The 21,176-nt window shown below is 51.0% G+C and overlaps 2 protein-coding genes across 2 annotated transcripts; both read right to left on the reverse strand.

Moving 5' to 3' along the window:
• Positions 1-6,365: 6,365 nt before the first annotated feature.
• Positions 6,366-6,839, reverse strand: LOC103608998 (histone H2A type 4-like). The gene has a single exon (XM_008593382.1). It carries the CDS (start codon positions 6,837-6,839, stop codon positions 6,366-6,368), a length of 474 nt encoding a protein of 157 aa, XP_008591604.1.
• A 5,379-nt stretch (positions 6,840-12,218) lies between these two features.
• On the reverse strand, positions 12,219-21,170 carry RNF187 (ring finger protein 187; the record flags this gene model as incomplete). Its single annotated transcript, XM_008593380.1, has 4 exons — positions 12,219-13,393; positions 14,194-14,415; positions 19,784-19,876; positions 21,069-21,170. Coding segments are annotated over 4 exons (420 nt in total), but the record flags the coding sequence as incomplete, so codon positions are not given.
• Positions 21,171-21,176: the final 6 nt, after the last annotated feature.

The raw sequence follows: 21,176 nt of genomic DNA on the forward strand, positions 1-21,176 counted from the left end.
CCCCCATCTTTCTGGGCCGTCATTTCCTCATCTGTAAACGATATGGATTTTGCCAATATCACCTCCAAGGCCTCTGTGCTGAGAATCTTCTACATGCCAGGCATTATTCTGGCACCTGTGACAGAGCAGCAAACACAACCTGTGAAAGAACTAAAAATAAGGAAGAAGAAAAAGGAAGAAGTCCTGCTCTCATTCTTTAGGTGGGAATGTCAGCAATCAAATTAAATATGTTCATATATAAAATATTGGATGGTGGTGAGTACTGTAAAAATGCACAGTGGAAAAAGGGGTAACAAGGAGCATTGGATTTTAAGTGGGGAGGCCAGGAAAAGCCTTGCTGATGGCACCTGGGCACACACCTGAAGAAGGCGACTGCAAAGGCAGCCAGAAGGGACAACTAGAAGGTGACCGCAAAGTCAGACAGGAGGGATTGGGATTCCATAGGATCTCAGGTGAGGCCAAGGAGCGCCACTTCAGGTGTCTCAGGCTGTGAAAAGTGCTCCCTCTTTCTCCTCCACCTTGGCTGCAAATCAACCTTCCCTCTCCTGAATCTTACAGCCTCACTGGAACTAGNACCTGGGCACACACCTGAAGAAGGCGACCGCAAAGGCAGCCAGAAGGGACAACTAGAAGGTGACCGCAAAGGCAGCCAGAAGGGACAACTAGAAGGTGACCGCAAAGTCAGACAGGAGGGATTGGGATTCCATAGGATCTCAGGTGAGGCCAAGGAGCGCCACTTCAGGTGTCTCAGGCTGTGAAAAGTGCTCCCTCTTTCTTCTCCACCTTGGCTGCAAATCAACCTTCCCTCTCCTGAATCTTACAGCCTCACTGGAACTAGCTGTCCCTGGCAAATCAGGCAGGACCCGTGGATGAACAAACCAAATGTCCCACTGCAAAACTAACCCTCAGATGAGGAGGGTCCCTAGGCGGTACTGTTTCCCTCCTCTCGGGGAAGGGACCTAGGGCGTTGTAGGGCCAGCCTGTGGCCCCTACCTGGAGGGGAGGAGGCTGTGCCTTGGCCGCAGGTCTGTGCACCTGTCTCCTCGCTGTCTTCCGGGTGCGTCTTCAGAGGTGCGCAGTGCGTGTCCCCCCGTCCGGGACCTCCCTGGCCTCCCCCACCAGGATGATGGGAGGTCTGAGAGCAGCAGAGGTGGCCACTCTGGGACTACAGTCTGCACTCGGACGCCCCATGCCCGGGACAGGAATGTGGGCACGGGGCCAGGGAGACTGGGGGTCCTGGGCGCAGGTGATGCGCTGGGTCGCACTGGGCTTCACACTGGGTCTGGGGACGCTGGGATGGACGAGGCTAGCCTGGAATGGAGGTGCGGATATGGGAAGGTCACGGGGACCTGGGTCCTTGGAGGTCGGGTTCATGTGGCCCGTCAGCATAGGGGCGGGGATGGGAGATGTCCTGGGTGACTGGGGATGGGCAAAGATGGGTCTCCTTGGAGATGGCGGGTGAGGTTTGGGATGAAGGGGTGGGGAACAGAGGCTGGGACTGAAGGGATTTGGCTGGAGTGCGGACAGGGGCAGACTTTGTCGCTCAGGGTGTGTTTAAAGCAGGGGGCAGGGGCCGGACTGTGCATGTCACTTGCCCAAGTGGCAGATCCTACGTGGAAACTCAGATCTGGGCTCCTGGTCCACAGTTGTATCTGTCTTCCCACATGCCTCGGATTCTAAGTTTTGCTCTTTTCTCATTTTGTTTTTATTTACTTATTTTTGGTTTTGTTTTAAAGAGAGAAAAAATGGAACATGACAACCATTAAAGCCTTGGCAAAGAAACATTTCCTTTAGCCTCTTTTTTCTGCTCAGGTTCCCAGCTTTCCATGTGCTGGAGGCCTCCCATCTGCCGAGCTTCTCCTTCTCTTGAAGGCTAATTTTATGTGTCACCTCAGCTAGACAATGGTGCCCAAATATTTGGTCAAGGAATATGGGGGTCCTCGGCAGACACCCTGTTGCTGTGGAGGTTTTTTTTAAAAGGAAATATTAGCAGTTAAATTAGCAGTCTTGGAATAAAGCGGATGATTGTCCCTAATGAGGGTGGGCCACGTCCAATCAGTTGAAGGCCGTAAGACAAAAACTTTTCTTCCCCTGATGAACATGGGTGTATTAGTCTGTTTCTGTTGCTTATAACAAAATACATGGAAATGGGTGATTTATAAAAACTTAAATTTATTGCTTACAGTTTCTTTGGCTGGACGTCCAAAGTCGGGGGAACGCACCTGGTGAGGGTCTTGGTGGTGGTGACAGTGACGGCGGAGTACCACATTATGAAAATGGTGGAGCAGAGAGAGCAAGAGAGAGAGGCAGACTCTCCTCTCCCTTCTTTTAAAGCCCTCAGAACCACGCCCTGACCACCATTTCCAATCCATTCACTACTGCAGGGTCCTACAATCCAATCACCTCTTCAAGGCTCCACCTTTCAATTCCCAAAATAGGATTTCCCACCCCCTTAACAGCCACAGTGGGGGCCAAGTTTCTAATACATAAAATTTAGGGACACAATTCAAGCTTCAGTGAGTTTTGGGGGGACATAATTCAATTCACTACAATGGGATTCTGACAGGAGACTGCCTTGGGACTCCAGCTGTGACACGGACTGTTCCCTTGATCTCCAGCCTGATGGCCTGCCCTGAGGATTTTATACTTGCCAATGCCCACGATCATGCGAACCAATTCCTTAAATCTCTCTCTGTTTTTCTCTCTCTCTCCTGCTGGCTGTGTTTCTTGGGAGAACTCTAACACACTCATTCCTTACAGGTGTGCCCATCCATGTCACTCAACACCAAAGTAGAGGTTTAAGTCCATCTATGTTTGAGAATTATAATCCAGTTTATAGCTAATGGATATGTCCAAATGCTTGATTGAGAAACATAATCAAAATGTCGGTGCTGTGCACTCTGAGGTTCCCTCACAATGTCCCTTGTGTGCCCGTGTGGTCTCATGGAGTGTGACAGCACAGACCTGCCTGGGTGAGGCCAGTCCCTGAGAGGGGCCACAGGCTGGCCCCAACGTGAGGACACAGAAAGAAGGCACTTCTATGAACAGAAAGGGGGTCTTCACCAGACACCGAATCTGCCCCACCTTGATTTGGGACTTCCAGCCTCCGGACTGTCAGCTATAGACATCTGCTGTTTATAAGCTGCCCAGTCTGTGGTATTTTGTTATAGCAGCACGCACGGACTAAGTCAGAAGCCAGCTCTGAGTCTGAGGAGTATGTGCAAGTGGTTCCCAAGGGATGCAATGGGCAACAGCTTGTGGGGCTTGAATGGAAGTGACATAACATGAGTTTTCCCTTTAGGCTGCTGTGACAAATGACCACAGACTGGGTGGCCTCAACAATGGACATTTACTTCCTATAGCTCTGGTGGCTGGAAGTCCGAGATCAAGTCGCAGCAGATTTCTTCGTGTTTGTATCCTCACTTGGCAGAGAGAGCTCTATAGTCTCTTTCTCTTGCAAGGGCACTAATCCCATTCATCCCCAACGACCTCATCACTTCCCAAAGGCCCTGCCTCCTAATACCAAATTGATTAGGATTTCAACATATCATCTCGGGGCGAAGGGATGGGGGAACACGAACATTCAGTCCGTATCAGACTCCCTCCTGGGAACTGGCTTCATGCTGGAAATTGGCTGCACTCCTGACAAAGCCTCACTTGGCTGACAGGAAGAAAGAAACACCCATGGAGCTCTTGGACTGACCTAAAACAGCTGAAACAGCTGTGAGCCACCGCACTTGTGGCTGAACTGTTCAAGGACTCAGAATAAAGGAAAAACACCTCCCCCATAGGCAGTCTCACAGTCGTGTCTGGCATGGAGCAGGCAGGACCGAGACGCTGCATTTCCAACAGTCTCCCATGAACACAGATGTTTCCAGCCTCCCTCAGGCCACGCTCAGGATGGCAGGGCATTAACAGGTACCCAGGAAGATATGATTTTTTTACCCCTTCCCCACATGATAAGCCAGCACCAGGAGCACAAGGACCTCCCTGTGCCACGGATGTCCATGGAACCCCAGAGGTGGGTGGAAGCAATCCCTCCAACAGCCTAGGGAAGCCTGGAGCCTTCCCAGAATACTGTCCTTAAATGAGTAAAACACATGGGACTACAATGAACAACGGCTTTACTAAAACACCATTGTCAAAACATGTTAAAGATAAAATTTCTATTGGAGTGATAAATGTGCTCCTCTATTAATGCACTAATACCTAATTACTGCCATAATTCTGCAGTAGTGATGGGCATAAATAATATTTTGCAATATCTACAAATGCTGTCAGGTAACATGAAAATATTTGCAATTTACACTGATCACAGACACACAGGTCTACCAACATCACTGTGGTTTGTTGTCTGTATTCAGACTGGGAGGAAATGCATGTAGTTATTCAAAATAAAGACGCAATTTCTCCCCATGCAGTTCACTAACTGCTTGAATTAACCCAGGTTAAGCAGCCCTGCCTGAGAGATGGTCTAGTCTGAATCCCACCTTGGGAAGAAGACTGGGCTGCCCTGTGAACAAGAAAGAGCTCCTGGCACGGGCTGTGACAGCAGGGCCTGTGTGGAGGGCCCGTCTACACCAGGGCCCAGAGCTGGACAGAGAGGGCTTTACCCATAAGGCCAAAGCCCCAGCCCATTCAGCTGTGTGGCCGTGGCCTTTCTTAACACACAGCTTCAGTTTCCCATCAAGATCATTGGCCAGTGGTCCTAATACCTCAGCGTGTAAAGTGGTTGGAGGATTTGGTAAGAGCATTAATACCCGGGAAACACGTAGACCTGGACCCCAGGATAAGAACCCTCAGGAGTAAATTGACCACTGCCAGACCCAGGCTCAGTCAATCTGAGTAACCCACCAGGCTCTGCTGCGTTGACAAGTCAAATAATATCTTTGAGCTCCAATGGCTCTTCTTTAAAATGGGTGGCAATGTCACTTCAAAGAGTGCCACTGGGAAGCATAGATAAAGTAACATTTGCTGAAGTATTCCAGAAAGAATGACTACAATCCACATGGAAGGTGGTATTAATACATAGTAGCAGGTAACAGATATAAAAACTAGGGCCAATGGTAGCTGGGTTAAAAACAACAACAACAACACACAAAACCTACCTGGGTAGGGCATCTGGCAGCTTGCAATTGAAACACAGGTCAACTGAAATCATTAAGGAAATTCTGGGTCTAGGCAGCTACCACAGGGTGCAGAAGGGCATCAGCTGGGGAGAGGACAGCCACAGCCTAAGATGACAACCGCAGCCTCTGGGACACTGGAGGAAGCAGCAGGAAGGAGGCCTCTGAATTACTCTTTTTTTCTTTCAAGTCCACTTTTTTGCAGGCTGGCTAGTTTCTCCGTGTTCCTAGGGTTTCTTTAACTCCCAGGACTGGCTAACAGGTACCTGCAGACCTCTTAGCGACTGTCCAAGCTCAGACCTGGCCAACAGAGGTCTAAAATGAGAGGAGAATTCCGGAACAGTTCTGAGATTTGCTTGACCGTCAGCCATGAAGAGGAAAATTTCTTGTACAACAAGCAGTTTTTGTGTTCTATTAAAAACAGTTGTGATCCTTTTGCATGAATAATAATAATAATAATAATAATAATAATAATAATGGAAGCTGGCAGATTTTTTCATCCTTGCTTCTCTCTTCACAGGACTTTGCCACGCTCATTCCAACCAGGGCACACTGACTCTAAAGGTGCTCTGCTAAAATCCGGAGACAGAGCATCTGCTACAGCTAAGCCCCGGGGGCAGTTGCCAGATTTCGTTCATTCACAGCTGCTTCTGTCTAGTTAGGGTTCCTAGCTGTATAGTCTACAACGCAACATGGGGAGAAGAGGTGAGTTAACAGAGAGCTTTATGTTCTAGACGCGAGGGATTAAAAGAGGCTTTGGTGGAAGGGTCTGTGTGGAGGAGGAGGGTGGAGCCTGGCAGAATCCAGCATCCATCTCTCTTTTTTTGCAGGCTGGACAGGTGCCCCGTGTTGCTAGGTTTCTCAGCTAACTCCTAGCATGCGCTGACAGATACCCACAGACTTCTTGGCCAGTCTCATTTCCAGGGACCGGCTTCTGCTCCATGACGCACTCCCTCAGCTGGGACGTGACAGAGGACATCCCTTTCTCGCAACGAAAGCGCCCCGGAAGAATCGTTTCATCCGCTGCTGCATCCACGTCCGGCACCATCGAGTAAGACTGCAGGAGACTAAGGCACACATTGAGACCGTGGACCAGGCCCACATTGCCTGTTCATGCCAACGGTGGTTCTCCTTTTGTACCTAACAGTCAAGACAATTAACTCAGGTGCCAAGCTTCCCTCAGGGACTTCAGGGTCCCAGTGGCACAGATGGACGGGAGAGGTTAGAGGACGAGACAGATCAGCAGCCCTTCTCCCTATTTGGCTGGCTCTGAAAAGAGCACTTGTGCCCTCTGCGGGCCCCTGGAGGCGGCCGGCCGCACTTGCCCTTGGCCTTCTGGTGGCTCTCCGTCTTCTTCGGGAGCAGCACGGCCTGGATGTTGGGCAGGACGCCGCCTTGCGCGACGGTCATGCGGCCCAGCAACTTGTTGAGCTCCTCGTCGCTGCGGACGGCCAACTGCAGGTGGCGCGGCTGATGCGCGTCTTGTTTTTGTCTCGCGCCAGCTCCCGCAGCCCGGCCGCTAGGTGGCCGCGAGCCCCTTGTCACTCTGCTTGCAGCCGCCGGAGTGACCGGAGGGGCCTGGGGACTGTGGCGGCAAGGCACGGCGAGCCGGCGCTTTACTCCGCGAAGAGCGCGCGCTGGGGCCTTGGCACTGGGCCGTGGATGCTGTACCCACCAACGGGCTGAAGGCGCTCTGCAGCACGGGAGCCCCATTGGCTGCTTCAGGGAGTGGTTTGTCCAATCAGACGAGACCTAGAAAATCACCTCATTTGCATAAAGCTTAAAGCGCCCGTGTGCAGGGCGAAACTAGTGGGGTTAATGCCTGTCCGGAGCAGCCCGCATTTGCTGATAGAGCCTTGAAAGTGGCTGTGAGAGCGCACCCTGGGGACCAGACGACACTGTTTGGATTTTTGGCAGCTGGTGGTACAGGAATCTGAACTTGTGACCTTGGTATTTTAAGGTTGCACTCTAACCAACTGAGCTAACCTGCCAGCCCTGGTCTCCAAATTAAGATTCTTGTTAGAAAATAAAGCACCTCATCTTTGCATCCTTTGAGTCCTCTGACTGTAGGCCAAAGGTGCAGTGCGGCCTTCCCTTTGCCCCACGTGAACTTGTGGAGACCCCACTAGCCTTCCCTTGAGGAGGTGCTGGGCGGGTGCTGACGCTGGTCCTTGGACAACCTGCGGTGGGCACAGCTGCCCGCCTTCCCCAGCTGAGGGAGGCTGGAGGCCAGCGGGGCAGAGGCTCCCCAGCTGCTGGGACCTGGCCGCGAGTGTTTGAGGCCCAAGAAGTCAGGGAAGGGGAGCGCTGAGCCAGAGCGCAGTCTCCCGAGAAGACCACATTAGTTTACCCGCATGTTGGAAAAATGGAAGTGTTCTTGTTCATTTATTGCAGTGGACCCCACCTTTTCCTGTATGCATAGCACTTTAATATTCCAAAAACGTCTGAGCCTTCCCTCACCTATCCCACCCACGATTTGATAGGTGCTACTTACAAAACAAACAAACAAACAAACAAACAAAAAAACCCAAACAGAAGGACTTAATGTACCCTGGGACCTGATCTTCTTCCACAAAGAGAAGCCCTGAGCCAGGACAGCCCCAGGACAGACCAAAGAGCAGCTGCAGCTCCCCGCCCCCACTCTCTCTCTCCCTCCTGCGTCCTTTCAGTCTCGTTTTACTGTCATTTTTATTCCCCTGCTTCCCCAGTCCTCTCCCCCACTTCCCGCCCTGTTTATCTGTTTAAAGCGTCCTTTTAAACCACTAACTGTTGTTCTATGCGCACACCTTTTAAGTTTGGGTAAACGGTTCTGTGTTTTTCTACTTTGCTTCTTACTTTTGTAGGTATTTAGATTTCTATGCTGAAATCCTAACCCCCAATGGGATGGATTAGGAAGAGAGACCTTTAGGAGGTGATTAGGTCACATCGTTGGGGCCCTCGTGCATGGCATTAGCGCTCTTAATATGGGGACCCCAGAGAGCTCCCTCGCCCCTTCCTCCATGTAAGGACACAGAGATGATGATGCCGTCTGTGACTCGACCACGTGCCCTAAGGTGCCACCCACAGTGACGCCGTATCCTGCTCTTCTGCTTTGATCCTCTTTCTCCCGTTTTATCTTCTACCTCTCCATGGAAGGGTGCTGGGTGTCCACCGTGCCTGCCACCACCCCAGCAGTGCCGCCGACACCAAGTGTGCATCCCCTCATAGACCTGGGAGGGGACGGCTTTGGAATATAACACCCGGGGATGGAATTGCTGGGTCCTCAGGTAATCATGTCCTTATTTTGACCAAGTCAGCCAGCCAGATGGTGCTGCAGAATGTCCACTCCCCACGACGGCACAGAAGGCTGCAGCAGGGGAAGCTTTCTCATCCCCACCTAACAGGTCAAGGCATTGCTCTTGTGGGCGACCAATTTTTGTTGCTCCAAAAATCTAACGAGTTTGAACCCCTCTTCCTAGGCTGCCAAGCCTTTTTGGCTCCTGCTATAGACTAAATGTTCGTGCCCCTTCCCTCCCACATTTATATGTTGAAATCCTAACCTGAAATGGGGTGGAATTGGAATGAGGGGTCTTTGGGAGGTGACTGGGTGTAGCCCTTATGAATGGCATTAGTGCTCTTATAACAGGGACCCCATGCGAGGCCACAGCTGGAAGAGGTGGTGTAATTCAGTCTGAGTCCAGAGCCCAGAGAACCAAGAGTTCTGATGTTTGAGGGCAGGAAAAGATGCCCTCTATGCACCAGGAAACAGATCTTCACCAGACACCAAACCTACCAAGCCTTGATTTGGGACTTCCAGCCTCCAGGACTGTGAGGAATAAATTTGCTTATAAGGTATCCAGTCTATGGTATTTTGTTATACCAGCTCCTTCTTCATATCTTTGCCCATTTTAGTTTTTCATTCCATTTGTTTTTTGCTTTTCTTGATCTGCAGGAATTCCTTGCATAGTCTAGGTATTAACCACAGTGGTTTGGACACTGCAAATATCCCCCGATTCCATCTCTCTTTCTTAACTCTGGCTGTGAAACCTTTGATGGGAGGGGAGGTTCCCAGGCGTCCCAGCTAGGAGACAACAGTGCCACGAACCCCAGCACGGTAGCAGGTGGAACCATGTCAGGGTCTATGGCTACAGGAAGAGCCAACGGGATTCCCTTGCAGATCTAACATGGGCTGGCACAGGAAAGCACTCAGATGCCTCCTGCATGTGTGCATGAGAACTGGAAGGATCGGGCCCTTGGTTTACGATGGGGAGAGTATGAGGTGGACATTCAGAGAAGTTGTTGAGCAGGCAGCTGGACGTGGGATGGAGGGAGGGAGAAAGACCCATGGTGGGGAGGTGATGGAGAGACCACAGAACACACAGTGTCACCGAAGGGTGCCTGCAGGATAGACAGGGACCAAGCACAGAAGCCTTAAGTTCTTCAGCATGAAGAGGTCAGAGTGCAGCCCACCAAGGAGACGGAGGAGCATCACTACAGCAAGAGGAGACCCAAGCTGGGTGGTGCCTGAGGGACCCCGGAAGAAAGCCCATAAAGAAAGGAGCATCCCACACACAAAACTCAACTCAAAATGGATTAAGGACTTAAACATAAGACCCTGAAACTGGAAAACTAGCAGAAGAAAACATAGGGAAAAGGCTTCTTGACATGGGTCTGAGCAAAGAATTTTCAGCTATGACCCCAAAAGCACAGGCAACCAAAGCAAAAATACACAAATGGGATCGCATCAAAGTCAAAAGCTTCTCACAGCAAAGGACGCGACCAACACAGCGAAGAGACAACCTGCAGACTGGGAGATGTCTGTAAACTACGCACTGGATGAGGGGTCGACATCCAAGACATACAAGGAGCCAAAACAACTCAACAAATAGTCGGAAAAGAAATAACCCGATTAAAAAATGGGCAGGGCTGGCAAGTTAGCTCAGTCGGTCACTGCTGTGCCACTGAGGTCAGGCTTCAGATCCCTGCACTGGCCAGCTGCCAGAAAAGAAAGAAAAGAGGGCAAATGAGCTGTGGACATTCCTCAAAAGAAGACAGGCAGGGCCAGCCCGCGGCTCACGTGGGAGAGCGTGGTGCTGACAACACCAAGTCAAGGTTAAGATCCCCTTACTGGTCATCTTTAAAAAAAAAAAAGACATGCAAATGGCCAACAGGTATATGAAAAAACGCTCAATATCTCTAATCATCAAGGAAATGCAAATTGAAATCAAGAGATAGCACCTCACACCTGTTAGTATGGCTATTATCGAAAAGACAAAAGATAACGAGAGTTGGTGAGGATGTAGAGAAAAGGGAGCCCTGTACACTGTTGGTGGAAATGCAAATACATACATCAATTACAGAAAACAGTATGGAGGTTCCTCAAAAAATTAAAAATAGGGCTGGCTAAATAGCTCAGTTGGTTAGAGCACGGCCTTATAACCCCAAGGTCAAGCTTGCGGATCCCAATCCCTGTACCAGCCAGCTGCTGAAAAAAATAAACAAAAAAATTTTACAAAGACCTCCCATATAATCCAGCACCCCCACTGCTGGGTATATACCCAAAGGGTTTGAAATCAGTATGTCGAAGAGAGGGCTGCAGCCCCATGTTCATCGCAGCAGTGTTTACAATAGCCGAGACACAGAATCAACGTAATTGTCCAACAATGGATGAACGGATTAAAAAAAAAAGTGGTATATATACACCACGGAATACCATTCAGACTTAAAAAAGAAATTCTGTCACTTGCAACGACATGGTTGAATCTAGAGAACATTAAGTGAAATAAGCCAGGCACAGGAAGACAAATACTCATGATCTCACTCATGTGCAGACTCTGAAAAAGTCGAACTCATCGAAGTAAAGAGTAGAATGGCGGTCACTAGGGGCTGGGGAGAAGGGGCATCGGGCACATGGTGGTCCAGGGGTGCCAAGCTCCAGTTGCGCAGGACGAATCAGTTCTAGAGATCTCCTGTACAGCTTGGTGACTATAGTTAACAATTACTGTAAACTCGAAAACTGCCAAGAGTAGATTTTTAAATGTTCACACTACAAAAAATATGTGAGGTAATGAATATGTTAATTAGCTTGACTCAGTTCTTCCACAATATATTCATATATCAAAACATCACATCGTACCCAGATTTTTAAATGTTCACACTACAAAAAATATGTGAGGTAATGAATACGTTAATTAGCTTGACTCAGTTCTTCCACAATATATTCATATATCAAAACATCACATCGTACCCCATAAATATACACAATAAAAAAATTTTGTTTTTAAAGAAGGTTGCAATTGACAGGGTGGATGCGCTGACTCGTGAGTTTAGACGAGGATTTGATGAACTGGAGAAATTTCCTCCCAATCTGCAGGTTATCTGGCTGCCCTGATAAGAACAGTTTGGTGTCGGGAGAGAGTCTGTGTGTTGTCAGGTTGTGGCCAGGCAAGCATCGCGGGCACAGCACGGAGGAACGGCAACAGGCTGGGGCCTTACACTGGGGGAGAAGAGACCGAACCCCGAATAGATGGAAAGATGGTGAGGGATGGACCCAAGTCTCAGGGCTGGGAGATGGCTGGAGCAGCAACAGATGCTCAGCAAAGCTCGAGTCAGGCTCCTGAAGCTTCTCCTGGGGCCGTCTGTGCACATCCTTGTAAAATCCAGATTTAGCAAGAACCTTGTTAAGTCAGTTTAGCAACAAGCCCCCCACCCTCGATACCTGACCACCCTATATGTGATCAGGCTCCTCATCTGCCCCCACCCCCCAGGTGATGTCCGGTCACCCTGGCCTGTCTGCAGCAAGAATCCTGTTAGGCTGGTTTAACCAGAGTCCCCCTCACCCCTGATATCCCCGTTAGTGATTTCCATCCATGGACCCCCACCCTGCTCCTTGGCTGTAAACCCCCTCTTGCCCCTGCTACGTTCAGAGTTGAGACCAATCTCTCTCCACCTCTGTAAGACCCTGTTGCAGCGAGCCCTACGCTGTAAGCAATGGTCCTCAGTACAGTGCTCCCTGCTGTGCTCTCATGAGTGGCACTGAGTAATTGTTTCTTTAACACTGAGACCGGGAGGGGGAAGAGGCCATGTGGACACACAGAGACCAGAGGAGGGATGTGAATTAAACAAGCTGGAGCAATCCTACTTTATTTGGCACCAAGAGCCCAGCCCACACTCAGGGCAGGTGAGCCTGGCGGTCATCTTACTGAAGGCTGGGGACTTACGAGGGCTGAAGAGCTTCATCGGAGAACACCCCCCTCCCCCACCGCAGCCCAGCTCTCCCCAAACCGCCTGTTCAGGGCTGAATCTAAACATGTGTCTGCATCTACGTTTCCCAACCTCGAGATTCTGCCTACTCAGCGCTGAGTTTTGTCACATGGACTAATGAATCTATATACAATGGTGCTACAGGCCACCATGCTACTGCTACATCACAGGTTTTGCAAAATTCACCCACCAGAGGAAATACGATGTGAGAAAAGCCACAAATACAGCAAGATGAAATGCCAGGGTGGGGCCTGCAGCTGCCACCTGCCCACTGCTGCCGAAAGGGATCCCTTCCTCGAGGTGAGAAGGAGCCCAGGGAAGGTTCCAGGGATCCGTCAGCATCCGAGGGGCAGACGGTGAAGGAATGAGGGGCTCAGGCTGGGAGAGGAGGGGGACAGAGCCAGAAGTAGGAACACAGCAAGGCCCCCGGAGGAGGGGCCTCTCCCTTTCCTTTCCCTGCAGGGCCGGGTCCACCTGCAGTCAGGGCCCTACGTGTGCTGTCTTTCCTTGATTCTAACCCCAAACCCAACCTCAACAGGGACCTCCAGGCCTGGTGATGAGCACCCCATGGAAAAGAAAATCCCATGAAACAGCACTTCCCAGGCACTGTGTGGCAGATGCAGGATTGGGTCCCTGGGACAGTGAGCTGACATCCCCAGGGCAAAGGGCACAGCCACAAGCTACCAGGCATGTCAGTGATGAAAGAAAGAACCATGACAGGAGCTCTATGGAGAGTTGGGGATACTCAGAGTAGTGTCCCCACGACTACCTGTACTAGGAAATGTTCACAGCCCAAAAACATTCACAAGAAAACATCCACGCCGCAGCAAGGAAAAGGGAAAATGAACACCTTGTTGAAGCATGTAACCAGCTGGAACAACCACAGGTGGGGGCACAGCCAATGCTTCACCCCAAGTCCAGGAGCTCATGGTTTCCATGGAGATGAGGAGGGGCGGCCGGTGGGGGGGCTGCTGCTGCTGCCAGCTGTGGGAGGTGTCCCTTCTGCCTCTGCATCAGCACCATCACTGCATGGGGAGGGGAGAGGGAAAAAGAGACAGAGACAAAGAGACAGAGGGACAGAGACAGAAGGAGAGACAGACAGAAGAGAGGGATAAAGACAAAGAGAGACAGAGAAGAGAGATACGGAGATAGAGATAGAGACAAGAGAGACAAAGACGGAGACAGAGATGGAGAAAGACAGAGAGAGAGAGAGGAAGAGAGAACAGAGGAAAGAAACAGAGACAGAGAGACATCTGGGTCCTGGGCACAGCAAACCCAGAATGCAGGTGATCTGATGCCCCCACCTACACCAACCCCAGACCTCTATCTCCCCAAGGCAAAAGCCTCATCACCCCTGGAGGCCATAAGCGACTGAACCACTCAGAGCTGATTAATGAAACCTCTCAAACAGGCCACTGCTGGTCCCAGCCTTACAGTCTCGGCTGTGGGAAGCCCAGAGGGGGTCACTGCAGGACTCAAGGTTCAGGTAAGGCCCCAGGGCAGAGGGCAAAGATGCACTGAGGGGTGACCTGGCCACTCCCACCTTCGGAGTCCTGGAGCAGAGCTGTGGCCCTCGATGGTCAGCATTTGGGGTGCAAAAGTCCCCTCCCATGTGAAGGCCATGGACTTCCCACCCTCCTCAGCATAAGACCCCATCATATCGTGTTCCTTGACTGCCCATTCATACGTGAAATTCAGCCCGAGTAGGCCACAGCAGGTGGCAGCCAGGCAGAGGTTTTAAGCCTGGTCTTTGGTAACCACCCTGTGCAGTCTACAGCGTCTACGCTCCAATCTGACCACAGCCAGGAGGCGCGAGCGAGCAAACCTGCAGCAGCATGCTGAGCCCCAGGCCGCGGTGCTTCCTCTCCAGCTCTGACACGGCCTGCAGCAGGGACCGGAACCGCTCGGCTGGGTCGGACTGGTCGTCCTCCGGGGCGTCCTCCTCCTTCTCGGCCTCCTGCAGGAAGTGCTCCTCCTCCTCGGCAAAGAAGGCCCGCAGCTTCTTGTAATCAGTCAGGGCCTTCTTTCTACGGTCCATCACGTGTCCCTACAGGGCGGGCAGCAGAAAGGGTATCTGTGTCCTCAAGACCCCAGTGGACACCTTGTCCCTCACCCCCACTACTGCTGCCCCATCCCTGGAAGAAGAGAATCCCGTCTGCTCTTGTAGTTAAAAATATGTCACCCCGGGCCGGCCCTGCTCACTGGCTGAGTGCGGTGCGGGCGCAACACCGAGGGTTGTGATCCCGTTGCTGGTCCCCGGTACGGGCGCAACACCGAGGGTTGCAATCCCATTACTGGTCAATAAAAAGAGACAAAAAGGAAAAAAAAAATATGTCACCCCGGGCCGGCCCTGCTCACTGGCTGAGTGCGGTGTGGGCGCAACACCGAGGGTTGTGATCCCGTTGTTGGTCCCCGGTATGGGCGCAACACCGAGGGTTGCAATCCCATTACCGGTCAATAAAAAGAGACAAAAAGGAAAAAAAAAATATGTCACCCCAAAATATGCTGCCCTTGCGTTCTGGCTATATTAATTTAAAGGTCCTTAAATAGCAGGAGCAAGAGCACTCTGACCTTCATGCTGTTTCTTAAAAGCAGGAGATGATCCCGTGTGAAAGATACTCTCCTTATACCAAAAGAAACAACAGTCTTTTTTTCTTTTTTTTTTAAATTTTATGGGCAGCTGGCCAGTACAGGGATCCAAACCTTGGTGTTATCAGCACCACGCTCTAACCAAGTGAGCTCACTGGCCAGCCCCAGGAACAGCACTCTTATCATCGAGGATAAGAAGTCAAGGCCAAGAGAATTCTACACAGACCTTGTTAAAATAACTCTTGTCTATTAACCCTCCCACATGATTTACTTGTGTTTTCATAACTTACTAGTCTCTACTCAGTGTGTCACTGATTTGACTGAGTCTTCGTTTCCTTATGAGGGCTCCTGTGCCACATAAACTTGTGCTAAATAAATGTGCAAGCCTTTCGCCTGTTCGTCTGTCACATCGATTTAATTCTTGGGCCCTGCCTGGGGCCCTATTAGGGGAGAGGTGAAGTTTTGTATCCCTGCACTGTAAAATACTCAGCTGTGTGCCAAGACCCTGCTTGCCTGTTCGTCTGTCACATCGATTTAATTCTTGGGCCCTGCCTGGGGCCCTATTAGCGGAGAGGTGAAGTTTTGTATCCCTGCACTGTAAAATACTCAGCTGTGTGCCAAGACCCTGCTGGTCTCCCATGGCAGAGGGAACGGTGAATCCTTCAGCGTCTTTGCTGGGTCTACGGGTCTGTCTGGCATGTGACTTGAGTCAGAACACGCCCTCACCTTTCTAAAGACTTTCCCGACTGCACCCTCACCTGAACCCCACAACCTAAACACCACCCAATCCGCCTTCAACTAAAATGTTGCCGTTTCTCAGCCACCACTTAACTCAGATACAGGAGAGTGTGGCCGGATGCTGCTGACTTTACTTGGACTCACTGATGTCTTCGAGCTGGCCTTGGGCCACACTGTGCAGGTGACAACATGGTCATGAAAGGCCAACACTTATGTGGCTGGGAGAGAATACGAATGTCAGCTGCTGGCCCACGTGGGATACCGCAAACCCCTTCCTTTAAATTTAGAAGGCTTCTCTCTTAGCATCTCTACCAAAACCCCCCCAAAAAAGCCAAATTAAAAGTCACTATCTGCTAAAATTTGCGGGCTAAACAAGTACCTTGGGGTGACACAGGGTTACTGAAAAAACTGGAGGTCCCCAAAGCATATGGTCCAATAGGCATCATGTACACAATCTGTCACCTCTCTGTCCCTGTCTGAGGAAGGCCTACACTTCAGTCCTCCATGGAGTGGGCAAGGGCTGAGCTGGATCCAGAGCACAGGGCACCACCACAGTGGTAGGACCCACAATCCAAGAGCTTCTGTAGTTTTAAAAAGCACTTTGTTTTTATATGCTAAACAAAACAGGGTACAGAAGCTATAAAAATCAAGAAACCAGTACAGATTTTGCTATATAAGAGGAAAAAGTCACCAGAAAGAGTTTAAACTAATGTGTAGCTTTGCTGGCGAGTAACCTAAAAGAACTATAGTGTGACATTACCTTGGGGTATAATGCTGTGGAAGGCACCTGCTGTGGACCGATGTCCCCTCAAAACTTAGTCTCCACTGCAGTAGTGGAGGGTGGGAAATCCTATTACAGTAATCGAAAAGTGGGACCTTGAAGAGGTGATTGGACTGTAGGACCATGCCGTAGTGAATGTATTAATAATGGTGGTCAGGGGTGTGGCTGAGGGCATTAAAAGGAGAGTGAATGAGGAGCTGTCTGTCTCTCTGCTCCGCCATTTCTGCCATGTGAGTCCCCGCATTGCTGTAAAGCCACCACCAAAGAAGAACTCACCAGATATGTTCCCTGGACTTTGGACTTCCCAGCTTCCAAAACTGTAAGCAATAAGTTTCATTTTCTTATAAATTACCCAGTTCCAGGTATTTTGCTATAAGTAACAGAAACGGACTAATACAGAAAACTGGTACCAGAGAAGTACAATGTTGCTTATAACAAATACTTGAAAATGTGGAAACAGCTTTGGAACCGGCCCAAGATAACTTGTTTTGAGTAGAAATTGGAAGAATTTTAAAGAACAAGCTAGAAAAAGCCCAGCTGCTGGTGGGAGTTTAAAAGACAAGGAAAACCAGGGAAAATTTGGAACGTCTTAAAGAGTGGTTAAATGGCGGTGAGCAGATTGCTAATAGAAATACGGACTATACACGCCACTCCGAGAAGATCTCAGATGTAAATGAGAGGGGACTTATTAGAAACAGGGGCAAAGATCACCCTTGCTAGGAACTGGCAAGGAACTTGGCTACATTCTGTTCATGCCCAAAAGTTTTAATGTGGAACTTCAACGTGCTGACCCAGGTTATTTGGCAGAAGAAATTTCTAAGCAGCAAAGCATTAAGGAAGATGCATGGCTGCTTACAACAGCCTATGCTGAGACATGGCAGTAAAGGCATGAGGTAAAGCCAGAATTTACAATCCAAAGGAAAGCAGAGAGCAAAAAATTAGAAAACTTTCACCCTGGACACAAAGGCAAGGGTGTAGCCCAGGACACTTTGCTACGGAGATGAGTACAGAAGAAAAGCGAAGGGGAAAAAGGCCTTGAAGGCATTTCAGAGACCTTGGAGGCCGCATCTTCCATCATAGGCCCAGAGGCCTAGGGAGACAGAATGGTCTTGGGGAACAGGCCCACGGTGCCCTCCATGGGCTTGCTGCCCAGGGCCACGTTGGGAAATTGCTTCCATCACCCACACCCACACTCCAGCTGCTTTGGCTGGTCCTGCAGTGGAGCCCACGGTGCCCTCCATGGGCTTGCTGCCCAGGGCCACCTTGGGAAATTGCTTCCATCACCCACACCCACACTCCAGCTGCTTTGGCTGGTCCTGCAGTGGCTAAATTGGCCCCAGGTGTGGCTGGACCTGCACCTTTGGAAGCTCTAAGCCAGAAGCCTTGGCGGCGTCCACATGGTGTTAGGTCTGCAGGCTCACAGAATGTCAGAGCTGTGAAGGCTTGGGAGCCTCCACCCCAATTTCAAAGGATGTATGGAAAAGCCTGGGGCCCAGAAAGAGATTTGTTGCAGTGGTAGAGTCACTGCAAACAGCCTTCCCTAGAGCAATGCCAAGAGGAAATGCGGAGTTGGACGTACAGCAGAGAAACGCCATCAGCACCATGCCTAGTGGAGCCCTGACAGTGGGACCGCGATGGAGACCCCAGACTTGTGGAGCTACCAGAGTGGAACACCAGCCTGGGAGAGCAAAAGTGTGGACTCAGACTAGGAAAGCCATAGAAGCGGAGCTACCCAAGGACTTGAGGACCCAACCCCTTCACCAGTGTACAGAGGAGATCAAACACAGAGTCCAGATACATGATTCGCCAGCTTTGAGATTTAATGCCTGCCCTGCTGGGTTTCAGACTTGTTTGGTACCTGTTACCCCTTTCTTTTGGCCTACTATTTCTCTTTCCAAATGGGAATATGTATCCTATGCTTGTCCCACCATTGTATCTTGGAAGTAGATAACTTGTTTTGATTTCACAGATGAGACCTTGTGACTTTGGACTTTCGAGCTGAAACAAGTTAAAACTTTGGGGATGAAATGAATGCATCTGTGTTTGAAAAGGACATGAGTTTTGGGGGACCAGGGGCAGAATGCTGTGTATTGATGTCCCCCCAAATTTAATCCCCACTGTGACAGTGTAAAGAGGGTGGGAAATCCTATTATGGTAATTGAAAGGTAGGGTCTTGAAGAGGTGATTAGACTGTAGGACCCTGCCATAGTGAATGGAATAACAACAGGTGGTCGTGGGAGTGGTTCTGAGGACTTTAAAAGGGGAGTGCATGAGGAGCACTCTCTCTCTCTCTGCTCTGCCATTTTCTGCCACTTGAGACCCCTGCATTGTTGTGAAGCCACCACCAAAGAAGACCCTCACCAGATGTGTTCCCTGGACTTTGGACTTCCCAGCCTCTGAAACCATAAGCGATAAATTTTGTTTTCTTATAAATCACCCAGTTTCAGGTATTTATGTTATAAGCAACAGAAATGGACTCATACAGCCCTGGAAGGAAGCAGTCCTGCTATGGACTGAATGTTTGTGTCCCCACTCCAATAAACACGTTGAAAATCCTAACCCCCAAGGTAATGATATTAGGGGGCGGAAGCTTTAGAAAGCAATTAGGTCATGAGCATGTAGCCCTCATGAATGGGGCTGGTGCCCTTACAGAAGGACCCCAGAGAGCTCCCTCACTCCTTCCACCATGTGAGGACACAGCAAGGTGCTTCATGAACCAGGAAGCGGCTTCAGCAGACACTAAATGTGCCGCACCTTAATCATGGACTTCCAGCCTGCAGAACTGTGAGAACAAATGTCTCCTGTTTAAGCCCCCCAGTCTATGGTATTCTGTTATAGCAGCCCAAACAGACTAAGGCGAACACTTAGCAAGGTCTCCCGGGACACTGCTGGTTCTACTGGAAAATAACGGGCTGCTCTCAGGTGAGAACCGAGAGTACTACGAAAAGAGTTCTGTGTATTTAAAAAAAAAAAGGTGGATGCTGCAAGTCACCTACCAGTACAACGTGGAGAGTAAAGAGGCTTCCCACCCACTGTGGCTAGATTCTACTTGGGTTCAGATCCCGTACCCTTCAGCCACCAAACAAACAAAAAAAGCTCACCAGATTCTACTTCGGAATACCCCCAAACACATTCTAGAAAAATACCCTGGAGTTCATCAAAGTCCACTTAGAGGACCCTCCCCTGGGCAACCAGGCCAGGAAGTTGCTTGGCTTTGGGGGCCCGGCCTGCTTGGCCAGCTCCGTTTGTCCAGAGTCCTGCATCCAGGCGTCCCCTAGTTCACACAGACTCTGACACACCCACTTGCCTTCCACACAGCAGCCGCCGACTCTGCCTGGCCGTGCAGGTCCCGGGCGTCGTTTAAGTCCTTTCTCATGATCTCCACGGACCCCTTGTTTTCCTGTACAGAAAGGTTAGTTACTGGGTGGTGAGCAGATCTGGGTCCCCCAGCTTGGCCCTGTCTGGGGAGCCATCACACGGCTGATTCCACTAACAGTCTGACTGTCCCATAAACAGTCAGATAAAATGCAAAAAAAAGGCCTTGAAGATAAAATGCAAAAAAAAGGGGGGGTGGGGAGGGAGCGGGTAATCAGCTACAGCCACAAGCCTTTAAAAGGTGTCTGGTCTTTGCCCCTTTTCAGAAGGAGTTGGGTGCCCGAGCTAGGCGGCTGTTTAGGTGTGTTTCATAATTAATTCCGCGTTCGTGAACAGGCCCCGGTTAGTGTGAGCTCTGTCCGTACCACAGGCCTGTACAGACTTCCCTGCCCACTGTCCTGCCTGACCCAGAAGACGGTCGCTGTGCCCAGTGGGAGTAGCTCCAACCGCAGGAGAGCCCAGAAACACAGTCTGGCCCTCACCTCCCCCTGCTCATGGGTGGCACACAGGCGCCATCCCCAGAACGCAGAAAACAGCGCCTGGCACACGGCTCAGGCTCAAACGCGGCGCTAGCCTCTGTCATTTCCTCTAGTGGGCAGGGACCAGGCACGACTGTTGGCACTCAGGGACCTGGCTGTCTGTTCTTTCAGAATATCGCTGTCTCCCCACTCACCCCCAACAGGCGCACACCAGGCCCCTGCAACCCAGCAGTGGCCAGACTCTGATGGCAGGTACCACGCGCGATGGTCGAGAGCACAGCAGAGAACGTTCCAGAACAGGGTGGACGGGGGTAACCCTGAAGGGCAGCCAGGTGCGGGCCGGGTGGCCCAGCGGGTCGGGGAGAAGGCGGCCCAGTGGACACGCACTGGACAAGGGCTGAAGGCCTCATCCCCAGGACAGAAACTCAGGGCCTCACCAGCAGGGGGCGGGGGCTGCTGCGGTGACGTCACACCCAAGGAGCACTGAGGGGAAGTGGTCAATCTTTGGGAGCGAAAGGGGACCTAGGGAGCAGGGCTGGGACAGGGCACAGTTGGGGTTAGGAAGTAAGATGAAGGGGAGATGGGAGACGGGACACTGTCTGGACGTGGGGACGAGGACACAAGGCATTGCCGGGCTAGGGACGCTGGGGTGGGCAGGGGCACAGGGCACGGCCCGGAGGCGGGGACGCCGGGATCCCCGGGGAGGGCAGGGCACGCGACCCCCGAACCTCGGCGCACCTTGCCGCGCAGCGCCTTTCTCCAGCGCGGCTCCCACTCGGGCGGCTCGGGGCCCGCGGCCAGGCGGCAGGCGGCGCACAGCGGGCCCGCGTCGGCGCGACACAGCAG

This window comes from Galeopterus variegatus, unplaced genomic scaffold (assembly GCF_000696425.1).
Source record: "Galeopterus variegatus unplaced genomic scaffold, G_variegatus-3.0.2 Scaffold9063, whole genome shotgun sequence".
Taxonomy (NCBI): Eukaryota; Metazoa; Chordata; class Mammalia; order Dermoptera; family Cynocephalidae; genus Galeopterus; species Galeopterus variegatus.